This window comes from Sceloporus undulatus, chromosome 1, assembly GCF_019175285.1.
Source record: "Sceloporus undulatus isolate JIND9_A2432 ecotype Alabama chromosome 1, SceUnd_v1.1, whole genome shotgun sequence".
NCBI lineage: Eukaryota > Metazoa > Chordata > Lepidosauria > Squamata > Phrynosomatidae > Sceloporus > Sceloporus undulatus.
The window spans coordinates 196,653,966-196,670,790 of NC_056522.1; the positions used below are offsets into that span (position 1 = coordinate 196,653,966).

The following is a 16,825-nucleotide window of genomic DNA, read 5'->3' on the forward strand; positions in this document are numbered from 1 at the left end:
CTAAGGCATCTATTATTATTATTATTATTATTATTATTATTATTATTATTATTATTATCCTTTATTTATCTACTAGCATGATCTGTGCAAAGGCCTCCAGATTTGGTTCAGAGCCCAGATCAATGACTGAGGTCCAAAATGCAGAAATAATCCAGTTTGAGATCACTTTAACTGTCCTGGCTCAATGCCAGGGAATTCTGGGAACTGTAGTTTTGCGAGGCATTTAGCCTTCTCCATCAGGGAGCTCTGGTGCCACAATAAACTAGAATTCTTAGGATTCCCTAGCACTGAGCTGACAGTTAAAGTGGTCATAAAGTGGGTTATTTCTGCAGTGTTTTTGGACCTTAGATTCCAGTCCTGTCATCAAATTATTCTAGACCTCATTCAGTCCAACCTGAACCCTGAATGTGAATCAAGATTTTGAAATACGTATAGCCAGTCCTCCCATTGGTATAAACTGGGAAACCAAAATGGCTATAACATTTTGTTTTTTTATACATCTGCAAAAAATGTGGGAAAATGATATATCTTGTGGATTAACCCTTTCAAATTACAGACAAGAGTTTCCTGGGGTTTTGTACTTGGCAACATTAAAACTTGCTTTTTCTCCAGGAAACAAAATATTTTATTTTATTTTACTTTTGTATTTTGGGTGCTCAGTGTCAGCAGTTCATAATGTTTTTACTTTAGTACTGTTACTCCAGTGCAAGACCCCTAATGCATTCCCAAGATTAACATTTGAAGAATTCCACCAAAGAAAAGTCAGTTAAAGAGCAAGAGTTGGGTTAAATCCATATATTGCACTGAAAGACAGAACAATAGATACTGAGTGAGCAGGCAACAGTGTTTAATACGAATGTAAATTTTTAAATTAATCTTCTTCCTGAAGGAAACAACAGATAATTTTACTACTTTTCTTCCTGCTGTGAGATTGTCTTTGAAAACCACCGAGTTTTTGAAACCTAGACACAATTCATGAGTTTTTCTGGAAAAAAAAATGCACATGGTTGTTTTGTGTGGGAAATACTATTTTCTGTAGCAAAAATGCCATTTCCTGGGCAGAATATGCTTTGTTTCTCTGCAATTCAGCCCATCCAAATTTTCCACAAACAAGTCGCTAATCACAACACCTCGTGTGCAGAAGCCTTTTCTGCACAGAAAATATTTCTGCATAGACACATTTTTCATGCAGAAAATGCTTTCCTCTATTTTCTATACTATGGCCTGTGTCTTCTGCATTCTTGTTTTTTCTCATACTTCAAAGACAACTCATGACACAAAAGACAAACTTAGAAAGCAAATCAGGGACCAGAAACTAGGGTCAACTCGGTAATGTATGTGTGTGTTTTATTCATAGCAGCTCTCACACAATACACAGAGTTCATAAAATAATGCCACTGTGTTTGCTCCTGCCTCTCATGGTTCTTTGAATAAACATGCATATAATGTGATAAATGCCAAATATAGTCTTTCTTTGGTGCCAATATACATAATAAGAACGTGTCTGTGTGTCTGTGTGTGTTGTGTGCCTTCAAGTTATGTCCAGCTTATGGCAAACATAAGGCCATCATGGGGTTTTTTTGGCAAGATTTCTTCAGAGGGGGGTTTGCCACGGTCTTCCTCTGAGGCTAAAAGTGTCTGACTTCTCCAGTGTCATCCAGTGAATGATCCATAGAGGAGTCCAACACTGAAGCCATTCCAGTTCACAGGAGATTTTAGACACATCTCTTTTTAAAAGAAAAGAAAAGAAAAACTTTCCCAATCTATCACCTTGCTTGTGGAAGAAAGACAGCCCAACTAATAGTTGTTTTCTCCCTTCAGTGGTTTATGATCTATGCCTAACATGCCAATTCTGAATCACAACATGCTTGCTACACATATGTCAGATGTTATCAACCCCCATGCATAGAAAGAGATGGGTCAGTAAAGGTTATTCATCAAAAATCTCAGGAGGCGGTTTTTCTTAGAAAAAATATGAGTAAAGGAGATATTACTGATGTATATAAATATACACATGGTATGGAAAAAGTGAATAGGAAGAGTATTTTCTCTTTTTCTCATAATACCAGAACCCAGGATCATCCAATGCAGCTGAACAGTGGGAGATTCGGGAAAAAGAAAAAGAAGTTCTTCTCACTGCAAACTGAAGAATCAGCTGCTGTAAAATGTTGTGATGACCTCTAACGTAGACATATTTGCAGAGGATAAGGGTATTAAGCATTATGGCTGTATATTAACTCCAGTATCAGCGACAATATGGCTCTTGATAACAGGCGCCAGAGATTGAATTTCCCAGGGAAATTTGGCACATCTTGAGTTTCCCACCAAATTTTGCCAGGTGTACCTTCTCAGGCAAAAGAACCAAGCAATTTCAATAAGACTGCTCACAGTTTTGCAGAGACATTTCTCATTTCCCACTGTTAACCATGACATGCAAACAATAGTGTCATAAGCTGTCACTTATAAGAATGAATGGGCAATTAAAATATTGTTGATGGACAGGATTTGTTGTTGTTAATTGCTATCTAGTCGACTTCAATAGTAGGCATATGAATGAAAGACTTCCAAGTCGAAGTTATGAACAGTCCTGCTCACGTCTTGCAAACTTAGGACCATGGTTTCCCTGATAGAGCCTATTCACCTGTAATATGGTTTTCCTCTTTTCCAAATGGAGGCTCACAATACAATACTTTTAAATCAGTGGCTTACACATCAGAGGAGAATCCATTCTGCATTTTAGTATAAGCTTGAAGATACTATCCAAGGTGTTGGGCCTATTTTAAGAATATTTTTCAGCACCTTGGATAGTCCCCTTTACATCCAGAGTAAATCTTGCAGCACATTCACTGTTTTACTAACATGGGTCTAATCTGCACTGCAGAATTAATGCAGTCTGACACTGCTTTAACTGCCATGGCTCCATCTTATGGGATCCTGGGCTTTGTAGTTTGTTGTGGCACCAGAGATTTCTGACAGGGAAGGCTAAATACCTCACAAAACTACAAATCCCAGAATTCCATAGCATTGAGCCATGGCAGTTAAAGAGTGTCAAACTACATTATTTCTGCGGTGCAGATTAAACCATGGAAGCCAAAAGCTGTAACTCCTTTAAACAACCTAACAATGACTTTTTTGGGGAAACAGACTTAGAATCAGTGGACAAACTATTGAATCAATGCACATTTCATACTCTGGGGTTACAGTATTGACACATCAGCCTATGTGAAGGATAGATGCATAAAATCCTAGAGTGTGTGTCTGTGTTGCCATGGTCCAACAAAAATATTCACCCCATTTTACAATTCATGGCTTTTAGCACTGCAGTAGAAATGTGGAGCCAGAGTCCTTACAACCTCCTAAGCCCAGCAGTGTCACTCACCTATCTCAGAACAGCTTAAAACAAAGGTAGGGGACATAAAATTACCTTGGCCAAGGCCAAACTCAATACTCTTTCCTGTATATACAAGCTTCAACAAGCTGCACCAGGGAACTACAGATTAATAGCTTTGGACTGATCTCGGTAACTACAAAGATATCAACTAATGAGTTCTAATCAGAATGGATCTTCACATTGCAAAATGAACTAAAAGAGGTTGTTGCATTGGCTTACGCTGGAATTTGTTCACATTCATTTTACATTAGTTAGTCATTCTAAAATAGGACAGATGGATCTGGGGGAATTTAGTAAGTATTAAAAAAGCTGGGAAATTCAAATGCCCCTTTAAATTGCTTAAGGGCCAAGATCTTCCAAATGAATGGATTTCATATAAAAAGAACACAGTAAAACTCTTGCCCACCTAATTTGATCACATTTTAGCATATGCTTTACTGGCTGTAATCCTATACAAACTTACTTGGTATTTCAATAAATGGAGTTTACTTCCAAATGGGCATGCTTCAAGTTACAGCAAATGGTTACCAGTTATCTGGTATGTTCAGGCAATAGCAAACCTCCTCTGAATAAATTTTGCCAAGAATATCCCATTATAGGTTTGCCTTAAGGTTGCCCTAAATCAAAACCTATGTGAAGGCACACAACAATAACAAATGATAGCAGTGTGCAAGTACAGAGAGTGATATCTATCACACCTGTGTCCCATCCTCCCTCCAAAGAACTCAGGAAAGCATACCAAATTACTCCACTCAATCCTTGCGCCTATTCTGTGAGATTCAATTTGAGAATGTTACTTGCTCAAAGCCATTCACTATGCATCTTGGCCATATCACACTTTATCCACTGAATCATGTAAGCTCTCACACTAGACACCCTTAGTCTTAGAAATGAGAAGGAAAGCTAAATTAAGTGTGAGTCCTTCTGCAGTCTATAGTTTCCCACTGTTCCCCCACAGTTAACAGTATAGGGTTATGTAAACAATTAATCCATCTTCTTAAGATGTATAATTTATGCACCCCACAGAATTCAGGCTTTCTTGGTACAAGATTAATTTATTTTTATGTACAAAGAATGCATGGCCCCCACCATAATGAGCTGTCAAAGTTAACATGTAATAATAGAAATGGAATGGTCTCTAAATGCTTTTATATTCTTTTCATTCCTTGCTTGAGCCAATCACACATCCCCTTTCCATCTGGGTACTCATAATCCTGAATATTAATAATATCTAGTCAGCTTTTGTACAAATTCAGACAGAATTACTGTTGGTTTTACATAATGTTATTCTGGCATGCACAGGTACACGTTCCATTTTCAGACACCACCTCTTAACAGAATACCAATCTATATAAAAAGCCAAAAAAACCAAATAAATAAAGTCTGGGAGATTTTGATATGTACTTCCATTTGTTGTGCTTTATATCTCACAGTTATCCATGACATACATTTTAAACAGTGCATATCAAAAAAATTAACACTACAATAAAATGAAAATGCACCCAGACCACAGATGTGACAATCTCTTATGAGCCACTATATTCAAATATATGTCTAAAATGCAATCTGGACTATTTAAAGTATGATTTACATCAGGGTTACCATTCAATTTCCTTTCCTGGACTTGCCCTCTAAAATTTCTATCCATGTGGATTTTTTAAAGGTCTGGGAATTTTAAAATGTCTGTTATTGCTTTGTCTCCAGCAGTGACACCTCATGTCAGCTCCATTGAGCTCTCTGCTAGAAGAGATGGAAGTCAGCCTAGTGCTCAGAGAAAGAAACAGAAAAAGAAAAAGAAAATGAGAGAGAGAGAGAGAGAGAGAGGTATTCAGGGGTGGGGCAGAAAAGAAAAAGACTTAAGCAGATGAATCAGCTGAATGGGGTGACCTAGGATGTCTTTGTGGAGCAGTTGATATAGCTGTCAGAAGAAGCAGTGATAGTGGAAAGGAAAGTAAAATGGTTCTCATTTAAATACAGCTAGCTTTTCATATCCACAGATTCTTTATCCATGCCTTGAAAATATTTTTAAAAATTCAAAAAAACTCTTGATCTTAGCATTTTATATCAGGGACACCAATTTACTATGCCATTGTATTTAATGGGACTTGAGTACCCACAGATTTTGGTATTCATGGGGAGGCCTGGAACCAAACCCCATACCAAGAGCCCACTGTATAGTGAAGCCTGGGAATATTTCTAGTACCAATGATCACATTTGATGTAGTTTATTGTTGTTGTGTACCTTCAAGTCATTTCTGATTTATAGCGACTCTAAGAGGAAGCTATCATGGGCTTTTCTGCATCTGAGAGTATGTATAGTAGAGGTGTTTCAAGTGAGTGTCATCACAACTATCAGTCAGTAAATGTGTCCCTCTTTTTTGTTTTTTAAAATATGCTAACCCTAATTTACATTAGATCTTAAGACCAGAGAAATGTATGCAGCTAATTTTCCTGATTATTCCAGGAAGAGCCACTGACTGGATTTTTAAAAACATGTAACTTCTGTTGGTTAATTTGTGCCTCTAAAAAAACAGAGTTGGGATGGAGATCAGATGGCACCCAGTATGCAGACATACAATGGCATGGGCACACAGATAATCTAATCATGTAACAAACAAATTAGATTAACTTTCATAGCTAAGTAGATTTCACTGATTTTTCAACAATGAAAACATGCATCTCATGGCTGTGCTGGTGAAGAAATATTTTTTTTAAAATCTGAAAATGTTAACAACAATAGCTTATAAAAGAATGTGGATCAAAGAAAAAATGAGTTCCACATTAGGGCAAGAGAGTATTTCCTGCTACCAAGTAATAAGGAGATGGTATCTGCAGCTCAATTCTAAATAAGCCTCTGTGAAACACAGAAATTGACCCCTTGTATCTTTACAAGGATTTTCAGATAAGCTGGGATAAGAAATACATTTGTGTGTTACTGATGGTCAAGCTGATTCTACACAGAGGCACACCAAAGAAAACCAATGCATAAAATACATATCCTGCAAATGTCTTTGCTTTTATTTTTTGGCAGCATGGCTAAATGTCCGTACATTTAGATGGCTACAGGAATGATCTAACAATATAACACACCCAGTTGTTCTGTGTGTGTGTGTGTGTGTGTGTGTAAATGTTGAAAAGTGCATGCAGAGAAAGAACATACTTCTTGTAAGTGTGGTGTTGTGGACATTCTCACAGGGTGTCCATTGTAAACATACAACCCCATTTCACACAAGTACAAATACAATTAAGGCATTTCCTGAAGGAAGAATGGTTTTTAAGTACCAGCTTCAAATCATTATCTGAACTCTTGGAAATTCTTGGAAAACAGAAATGGAAAATCACCCTTGAAATCCAAAGCATTATGGAGGATAGGGGTTTTTTTTGGGGGGGGGGAATTCGGGCTTTGTGGCTGTGTTCTAGAAGAGGTTTTTTTACTGACGTTTTACCAGCGTATGTGGCTGGCATCTTCAGAGAAACATTAGGAAAAACTCTTCTAGAACATGGCCACATAGCCTGAAAAACCTACAAAAAACTATGTATGCTGGCTGTGAAAGCCTTCAACTTAACATTATGGAGGGTCTCCAAACCTAACCCAAAGAAACATCTGTATACTTCACCAGCAGTGACAGTCCTGGAACAGATTCAGAGCATAGAAATCTACTTTTCTGGACGACAACAATAAAAATCTTGCCATCAGCATGGGTACCAGCAAGGATTCTGTGAGCTGTAGTCCAAGGAAACAACTTTTGCAAACTCTAGGTCAGATGTTCCAGTGACCTAACCATATAGAGCAGCAGTAAAAAAGATTAAAACAATAAATGATTGGGTCAGTCACTGAACTTTAAGCGAAATACTAATCTGAACACTGGAAACTTTCAATTGATAGGGAACATTTGATCTTTGGACTTTAAAGGCCTCAGCTAGTGTGGTCAATGGTAGAGGATTCCATGAGCTATTGCCCAAACTGTCCAGAGGGCCAAGTCTCAACCCTCACTCAGTTATTTTGGAATAATCACCTCAGTCTTATTGTACTTGATAGAAATGTGCAGCTATAAATATGGGGAGAAAACATTCAAATCTTTAGCATGGTTTTCCCTAACAACAGATTGTGTATTTGAGGAATAATGAAAACAAATACAAAGGAAATGGTGAAACTTGGGATGAACTAGCAAACTCATACCCCCCCATTAACCACCTGTACCCTCCAACCTGTTGAAATTGTCAGCTGACCAGATTCTCATCCAACCGTCACTCCATGCTCCAGTATATTAAAATGGATGTTGTGATTGTCATGAAGATGAAAATTAAAAGCATGATTTCTTTTGCTCATGAATTGCTACTGTAAGCAACAAAGCACAACTCCATGAAAGAAGACTGATCTCTTTCCATTTACTTATTTTCATATGTTATTTGCCCTAAGGGAATGGATTAGTAAGGTCCATTATATAGCACTAGTTCATGCAGACATCACCCCCACTTCACTGTCTGTCTCTCTCATGATTAGCATGATATTTTTGCCACTAAACACTGAATGGCTTATTAATTTGAAATACAGAACATTTTGTGTGTATGTATGTGTCATATTGTTCTCTGAATATATTTTTATAATAATTGACAGGGCTCGTGGCAGCCAACTCTTTCAAAACCACTCCATATTTCCCCCCACGTAACTACTTTTAGAACGAGACAGATTTTTCTAAGCAGTCAAATGGGCAGACATTTAGGCTACCAACTCAACAATATATGTTTACCAAATGTGGTCCCAGAAACCACATTTACTGTTTTGAGCACATGGTTGTTAACCATAGCGTAAGATAAGCATATGTGTATACAAGAAAGATGTTAGAGCTGGAAAATGAAAGGAAGACTAGAAGCCGTTTTCATGTCTGATGATCACTGAAGGATATGCTATACACTGGCTTCCAGAACATGTCTTAGGTGTAGAAAATTACAAGTCACCCCTTACCCCTAATATTACCTAGTGCTGTGCTACAGTTCTACTAACCTGCAGCTGGTGGAGGTTAGGGGGCATTGTCTTTTTGCCCAATGAAAATGTAGACCTTTGTTGACAGCAGCTGAATTATATGTGGCCAGCACTGGAAATCTTCAGATGGAAATATCTCATCTGTTTCACATTGGTTTTGTAAAGGTATGGGGATGGTCATGTAAAAAATGAACTGAGACAGTCCAAAATGAACAAAGGGCCTGCATCAGGCAACACATTATTCAAAAGCAGAAGCATGTTTGAGCTTTGTCCACAATTTTGGAGAGAATCCATAAAACATCATATAAGTTTTCATTATGAAAGCAAAACAAAGAGTCACACCTAATAACTTACACAGTTTACTTAATGGACTGAATTTCCTGCCACAAAGTTCTCCCCCCACCCCAGTTTCCCACAACCTTTTAAAGATAACAGAAAAAAGAATTCTATATTAATTCTGCCTTCTATATTTATTGTATTTTGAACTCACCTGCTGTTATCTATCTTAAAGCATGCACAATTGATTCATAAGGCACTGATCTATTCATCTGGGGGTATTCTGGAGCTAAGCAGGACTTTTTTCTCAGCTTTGTACCATTAGGTGCTCTTGGTTAAGATTTGCAAATACTGTCACATGCACAAATGGGGGGAATGGCCTGTTAGTCACCACCAGGGTGACCAGATGTACCAACTGCAAAGGAGCATAGGGCACCACAAAAAACATAGGGCATTCAAGACAAATGTAAGACATAACCAAATAAAAACTAAAAATACTCCTATAAATATAAATGCATGCTTTTCAGTAATGATCAACATGGTGGACATTTTGGAATTCCTCCTGGAGATAAGGCTCAAATGTAGGACATGTCCTCAAAAAGGAGGACATTTGGTCACTCTGGTCACCACTCCAAAGAGGTTTTTAAATAGTCAGGGAGGGAGACCTCTAAACATTTTAACTATCTATTTAACAACTTTTTATACAGCTTTTCAGCTAAATATGTGTATATGTCACAGTCGTTCACAGTATAAACAATACTGATAAAATAAAACCAACTGCTAAAGATAATTTTTTAAAAATCCTTGAAATCTAGGGACTAACAATTTTAAGGAATCAAGAAGATAATCAAGGAAATGCCTGAGCAAACAAAGCAGTCTTTAATTCATAATAGAAATACTCAGCATTAGACGCTTGTCTAATCTCAGCAGAGAGACCGAGCTACATTATAGAGGGCACCATGGAGAAAGAAGGCCCTCCTCTGCACAAACCCAATGAATTTTACTAAGCATGACAAATGGATCCCCCTGCCTCCAAGTGTAAAAGGCTTGGTACTATTTGAAGCTTCTCAACTGTTGCTGTGTGTCATCAAGTTGTTTCTGACAAATGGTGACCCTATCATGGGGTTTTCTTGGCAATATTTGTTCAAAGGGAGTTTGCCATTGCTTTCCTCTGAGGCTGAGAGCATGTGACTTGCCCAAGGTCACTCAGTGGGTTTCCGTATCTGAGCAGGCATTCAAACACTGCTCTCCAGATTTGTAGTTCAACACTCAAACCACTATAGCACATGGGCAGTGATTAAAATGCATATGCAGGTGCAGAAAATTCAAATGCAGAAGCAGCCAGGAGTACTCTTGAAAAAATTAAGTTTATTTGGGGGAAATGTGGTCACTTGAAATTCAAGATATAAAGCTCTCAACAAATTAGTTTAATGTACATACACTAGTGTTCATACTTCTGCCAGATATTTAAGGGAGCTTAAGGTTATTAAAGATATCAATAGGTGCTTAGGTGTAAATGGGCAACTATAAACCATTTTATATAAATAGGAAAGAAATGGGAAGAAACAGCTAGATTTTATTTTCAGATGGACAGAACAAATACATGTAGCAAGTGAGACTAAATTATTCAACAGTCTCCCAAAATAGTGCACAATATAAGAATACAGATGCCCCCCCCCCATTTTCGTGGGGATCTGTTCTAGACCCACCCCCCAAAAACCAGAGGCTCACTCATATATCCAAGCCCAGTAGGCTTTAATAGGGTGTGTGACAGTGAGAGCACGCACGTGCGCGCCACAAGGGTGTGCTCCATTGGAAACAACAGAAGTTGCCGCTCTGTGAGTATTCAGGACTGCAGATCCAGATCCACATGTTAAGAGGGGCAACTGTATGAGGTTTTGATATTACATTATCATTCTACTGCAGAAAGCCATAACTGATCTATAGCCCATCACTAAGTGATTATAACCTCTTGAAATAAAGTGTGGGTGGAAACCCATTATAGTCTTTAGATAGCCAACCACCTTGAAAAGACTTACTAGTAATCAAACCACTATGGGACATCTAGAGCCACAAAGACCTTAGGAAAAACAAAAAGTTTCTTTTTATGTCCTTTGTTGATGGCTAAGGACATTGTTCCCCATGCAACTTTATAAAGATTTCTTCATTTGCCACTGCTCCAAAGAGGTTAACAGAGGGCCTGAACAAACAGGCCAAAATAAAACTGCTTCAGGCCACTTTGGAGATATGCTGTTTAAATGATGCATGAGTCCTAAGAGGCTGGAGGCCGCACCAAAGCCATGCTCCAGTCCTAAGGACTAGAGTGCAGCTTTGGTGCAGCTTTTGGCCTCTTAAGATGTGTGTGTCATTTAAACAGCATACCTCCAAAGTGACCCAAAGGAGCTTTATTTTGGCCCGTCTGTTTGGGCCCAGAGATAACTGGAATCCCAACTACTTTATAAATGAATACTTTAACCTTCCTGGCCATTCTAACAATGACCTCAAAATGAGTGCGCTGAACAAATCACTGTATGTTGATAATGACAGGTGCAAGAAAGGAAGAGAATACCAAATCTAAAAGCATGAACTAAGATTCCAACAGATTCAACAGACTCCACTCCCATGTTAAAGGTATATCATCAGATTCTTCCAAGACAATGTATGCAACTGCTTCTCTTCAATTTCATCATCTGAGAGTTTACAAGACTGCAATATATGAAAACTCATATTCCTAAACAAGTTTAATCTTAAAAGATACTACAAAAACAAGACTCTTCTTGATCAAACATCCACAGCACAACAGGTTTGTGAACTCAAATGTTATAAGTAACACATACAGGAAGCAATCTTAAGATAAAACAGAAGCCAGCCAAGAACCTCTATCATTCAATGGTGGTATTTTTTTTCCATTGAAAAAAAGTAAAAACATTTATGTGTTACAAAGTTCTCTCAAAATGCATTTTTCAAGCTGTTTTAAAACAGCCTGAAAAGGTATTCCTCAGGAAGAAAGAGTATCAGCTGGGATTTGCAGCTCAGAATCTGGACCACAATCCAACAGACCAAAACACAGCCGGGTTCACTGGATTTCAACAGAGTTAGGAAATAGAAATTTGGTAGCAATTGTGATAAGAAGATATGTTGGTGCAATATTTGCTTGTACTCCTTTTAAAATTCAGCTATAGCATCAGGCTGTAAAAGGATACACATCAAAATGTCCATTTGACAGCCAGCACTGAAAAGTAAAAAAAACCTGACATATGCCTTTTTATAGAGAGATGATCCTAAAATAAACAGCCGCTTTAAAGAATAAGAAATATTACATTTAATTGACTGGAAGATTTACAGGCTGAATGTTCACCCCAGAATCCCTTAACAGTTCACTCTTTCTCTGGGGATGCAATAATCCTCAGGAAGAAAGATCAAAGAGCAAGAATAATTTTAAGACACTTATAGGTCTTTATTCATGTGTGTACATCTGTGTCCCCCAAATTAGTACCATTATGGTAGATTACAACTATCATCATTCCCAAGCAGCACACCCAATGGTCACATTGGGAAAGGCTGATCTATACCAATGGGACAGATCACTTGAGCTCATCCCCACTACGAAATACAGCAAATTGCTGATCAAATTATATGACCGTCATTCCCATTTGAAACCAGTTCTGATCCTGGTGTAATCAACTGCAACTGCAATGAAGCGAGGCAAATGCAAAAAAAGAAAAAAAGTTTTTTTCAGAGAGTAGTTTCAAAGTGATTCTTTTGAAAAACATAGATTCCGCAGAGTGTTTAGAAAGTGAGAATGACAGATGGGATTAGCATCATTCTGGAGGGGGAGGGACTAATGGCAGACGGGTGGTTACCATCCTTCCCCAGTTCTTTGGAGATGTCACACACTCCCAGTGTTGCCTTTTTACCTGTGACCTGTGGGTTCTTTTTTTTAAAAAAAGAATTAATCCATGCATTGATAGAATGGTATAGCAACTACTTGCAAGGCATTGTATCGATGCATCAATTAATTCTATTTAAAGAAAAACATGCTGTGTCCCCCCACCCTCCTGGGTCCCTTCCTCCCTCCCCCCGGGACTCGTCCTTCCTTCTTTCTCCCTGGGGTCCCTTCCTTCCTTCTCCTCCTCCAGGTCCCTTCCCAGCTGGTCCTTTCTTCTGCCGAGGAGAAAAGGAGGCGTGTCACTGTCCCTCTGGTTCAGCTGGGGGAAAGGAAGGCTGAGGCTGGGGGATGCCCGAGGGGATGAGGTTTGGGCAGCTTGGGGGACCCAGTCCAGGACACTCTGGGAGACCAAGGTCCACATCCCCGGCTGGGCTGCAGAAACCCACTGGGTGAGCTTGGGCAGGTCACACTTTCTCAGCCTCAGAGGAAGAGAAGGGCAAAGCTCTGATAAATTTTGCCCTCCCCCCCAAAGTTCCCAAGCTGGGCTGCCCTAGCTGCCGCTTACGTCACAGATGAATCAAAGATGATTGGCATGCATTTTGAAGCGGTGCAACTAATGGGGATGACTACCATGCCAAAAAAGAAGCAATTACATGGGGCTAATGAAAAGATCCACTTTCATAGTAGGGACAATGCCTCAAGTGAATCGATTCAACGATTTGAAGCAAAAGCGAACCATCAATCCATTTAAATGGTAAGTGGGAATGGCCCCTTGAAGAGTAGAACTGAAAGTCTTGTCTTTACCAAATTACTAATGCTTTGCTAAAGAGAAACAAATGTTCAGCAGTGCAGTAAATAAGATATCTGGGTATCATAAAAGGTATGGAAAGAAAACAAGAATGCAAAAAAAGTTCAGTCTACAAAATAAGAATTATTTACATGTCAAGTTGTAGACCTACACAGAACTTGGATTTCCACTGCCATACGATTTAGGTAGATGTTCTCCAGAAGACATCTGATGACTGACATGTTAGATGATGTGTTATTTCAAAAGGCACATGTACAAATAATTTGTTAAAAGGCCTACCTGAATCAATAATTCATACTGTCCTGGTATTATAATGAAGAAGTACCAATCTTCCCCTAATATATGTGATATCTGAGGGGAAATACTGAGCAGAAGATTGGAAAATGAACAGAGAAAAACAATTTTTATTCATATCATTTTACCTCATGGAGGGTGAGATGTTTGCCATCCTTTCTTTTGGAGTCAAATCTGCCATATATTGCACTGTACTTCCTAATCTCCTCCTCTTTGTGTGGATCTTCATCACTCATCTCAAAGATGTGACCAACCATCTTGGCCAGTTTTTTATTGATTTTCAGCAGTTCTTTCACTTCATTCAAGTCACTTTTGGGGAGCGTTGGAACCATACGCTCAACACACTCAGTAACCGAAAGAGCTGCTGCAGCATCCAAGGTTTCTGAGTTTTCCTTTGGTGAGGCTGGAGAGCCAACATCTGCTGGGGAAAGACTGTGCTCACTCTCTGTAGTATGATGCCCTTGCCATAGCCTCTGGTCACTGCTGCTCTGCAGTGTCAAGTGTCCTATTCCATCAGACTTGCCTGCCCCCACACTCTGAACACATGTTGTGGCAGCACATTTTGGAATCTTCAAGTGAGGCTCCCGTGTGCTACTATTCCTTTCGTAACTATTGCATGATATTCCCAGCCAAGTTGGCGATCCTTCCGGTAATTTGTATATTGGAATGCTACTGACCGGTAAGGATGTCAGAGGCTGGTTAAAAAGGCTGGGATTTGTGACCCAGTCTCTCAAGGCCTTCTGCAGTCTTCGGACATGAAGCGGTTTGCTAGCCATGCCAACAAGGGCCATGATCTCAAGAAACTCCTCTTCACCTGCCTCACACAACTGCTGGACATCATCTCCTCCCTGCTGAATGAAGGCATCGAAGTAGAATAAGAGGTTGGCTTTCTGCAGTATTCGATAAAGTTGCAGCTCTCCAAGGGTTCTGGGTAATGCTGTTGCCATTGTGGATGGAGCAGCCTGCAAAAATAAAGCATATAAGCAATGAAATATATCTCCAGGTCCAGATGTGTGTTCTAACACCCATTGTTCTTTATGAACAATTTCTGGTTTTGATCTCCTCTGGTACAACAAATGGAGTCCTGAGCTAAAAACTGGTTACTAAATTATCAATTCACTAGGTGGCATTAGGAAAAGTCATTATCACAGTTTCCCATCTATGAAGTGAAATAGCCTAACATCATATGGCAGCAGTTTTCAACTGCTGTGCCATGGCACATTTGTGTGCCACAAAAGGCCCACAGCTGTGCCGCATCAGTGAAAACCACTGGGCTGTTGGTTTGACTGTTTAAAAAAGTGTTGTGGCTCAGTACTAGGGAATCCTAGGAATTGTAATTTGTGGTGGCACCAGAGCTCTCTGATACAGAAGGCAAAATGTCTAACAAAACTACAGTTCCTAAATTCCCTAGCATTAAGCCAGGGCATTTAAAGCAGTTTCAAACTGTATTCTTTCTGCAGGGTGCTTTGGACATTTGATTCTATGGAAATGCAAGAGAGATGCAGCTAGCCTGACTTTCCAAAGGAAGGTGTTCCACAACCAGGGTGCCAAAACAAAGAAGGTCCTGTTGCAGATACCCACCAAACACATTAAGGACTTTATCACACAGGCAAAAAAGACAGGAGCATAACAAGATACTCCCATCAATATTATGCAATAATGCAAAGATTATTGCACGACGTTGCATGGTATTGAGATTATCCTGTGGTTATCACATGAATAAAGAGGAATTCTAGCACCACTTTTTATTCACGGGAATATTGCAGGATAATAGCAATATCATGCAACGTCGTGTTATAATGTTCGCAATATTGTGTGATATTGACAGGATCATCCTGCTATGCTCCTGTCTTTTTTGCCTACTTGATAAAGTCCTAAGAGGTATTTCAAGGAGTGGAGTATACAATATAAGCTAAATTGTAAAATGAAAATTTTAATTCAAGGCTGTATTAGTAAGCCACTTGAACAAGTTTTATCTAAATATATATGGTGGAGCAAGAGAAATAAAGAGAGACTGAGACTGCTTCCACAATGCAGAAATAATCCAATCTGATGTAACTTTAACTGCCATGGCTCAATACTATGGGATTTTGGGAACTGCAGTTTTGTGAGAAATGTAACCTTCTCTGTCAGAGCGCTCTGGTGCCACCATAAACCACAATTCCCAGAATTTCATACCACTGAGCCATGGCAGTTAAAATGGTATCAAGCTACATTATTTCTGCAATGGAGATGCAGTCTCCAACTCCATCCAACAACAGACAAAAACCCACATAATTATTCATGCTAATAAAATGAATAATTTAAATTAAGAAAAAAGAACAAATTAAATGAAGCTCATTTTCAGATCATAGTTGATGTGTTCACTGTACAATTGTAAAAGCTACACTGCTATAGCTGGTAAATTTAAATCCTACATTCTGTGGAACTTGTCTGTTAATATTTCCAATTTTAATGGCAACAAAATTCATTTGGTAATAAAGACATATTCTCTCATAAGACATTTCTAGATCGTTAGACCCAATTTGGCAGAAGAAACCTGAAAATGGGAAATTAATTGTTCAAGAATGTGAACAGGGCTGCAATCCTATATATGCTTATCTGGGACTAAGTTTCGCTGAATTCAATATGACCTGTTACTGAAATATCCCACATGCAGGGGACTGAGGCGTACAAGGATTTTTATATAGAAAAGAAGTCAAAGGCAATCAAACTACACACTGCAAGGAAGAAGATTACATGGCTTCTGCAATCCTATTACTGCCTGTATGGTAGGAAAGCAGCCAAGAAACAACATTGGGCCATTTTAAGGGGCACCATGGATCACTTTCTAGTAAGTGCAAGTGTAGCTGTGCAGAGACATTCACGTAAACAAGTTGAAAGAACTACCTGCGTGATTTCATGGGAAGTCCTGCTGAGAAAATAGCACTGGGCTGTGAGATTATATTTCAAATGATGGGATTTGCTCCCAAACATGAATCAAGACAGGAGGACACAATCCAGCAAAATTTAAGAGTCTTTAAATTCTGGTTAATTCACAGAGGGCCTCTCTCTCCCCATGAAGTTACTTTTAGGACTGCATTTCACAAAATGCCCCTATGAGTATAAATAGCATGGGATTTGGGGAGTGATAGTCTAAAAATGGATCTTCCAACCTCTGAAAGTTTCTGTTTTTGGTGAAGG

At 38.9% G+C, this 16,825-nt stretch overlaps 1 protein-coding gene across 2 annotated transcripts in view; it reads right to left on the minus strand.

Moving 5' to 3' along the window:
- Positions 1-16,825, minus strand: part of NAB1 (NGFI-A binding protein 1) — a 57,595-nt gene that overhangs the window by 30,879 nt on the left and 9,891 nt on the right. For both annotated transcript variants that reach the window (XM_042445668.1, XM_042445667.1), the window contains exon 2: positions 13,771-14,604. In XM_042445668.1, coding sequence (XP_042301602.1) covers positions 13,771-14,589 — 819 coding nt within the window. In that variant the 5' untranslated portion in view covers positions 14,590-14,604. The remainder of the gene's footprint in view (positions 1-13,770; positions 14,605-16,825) is intronic.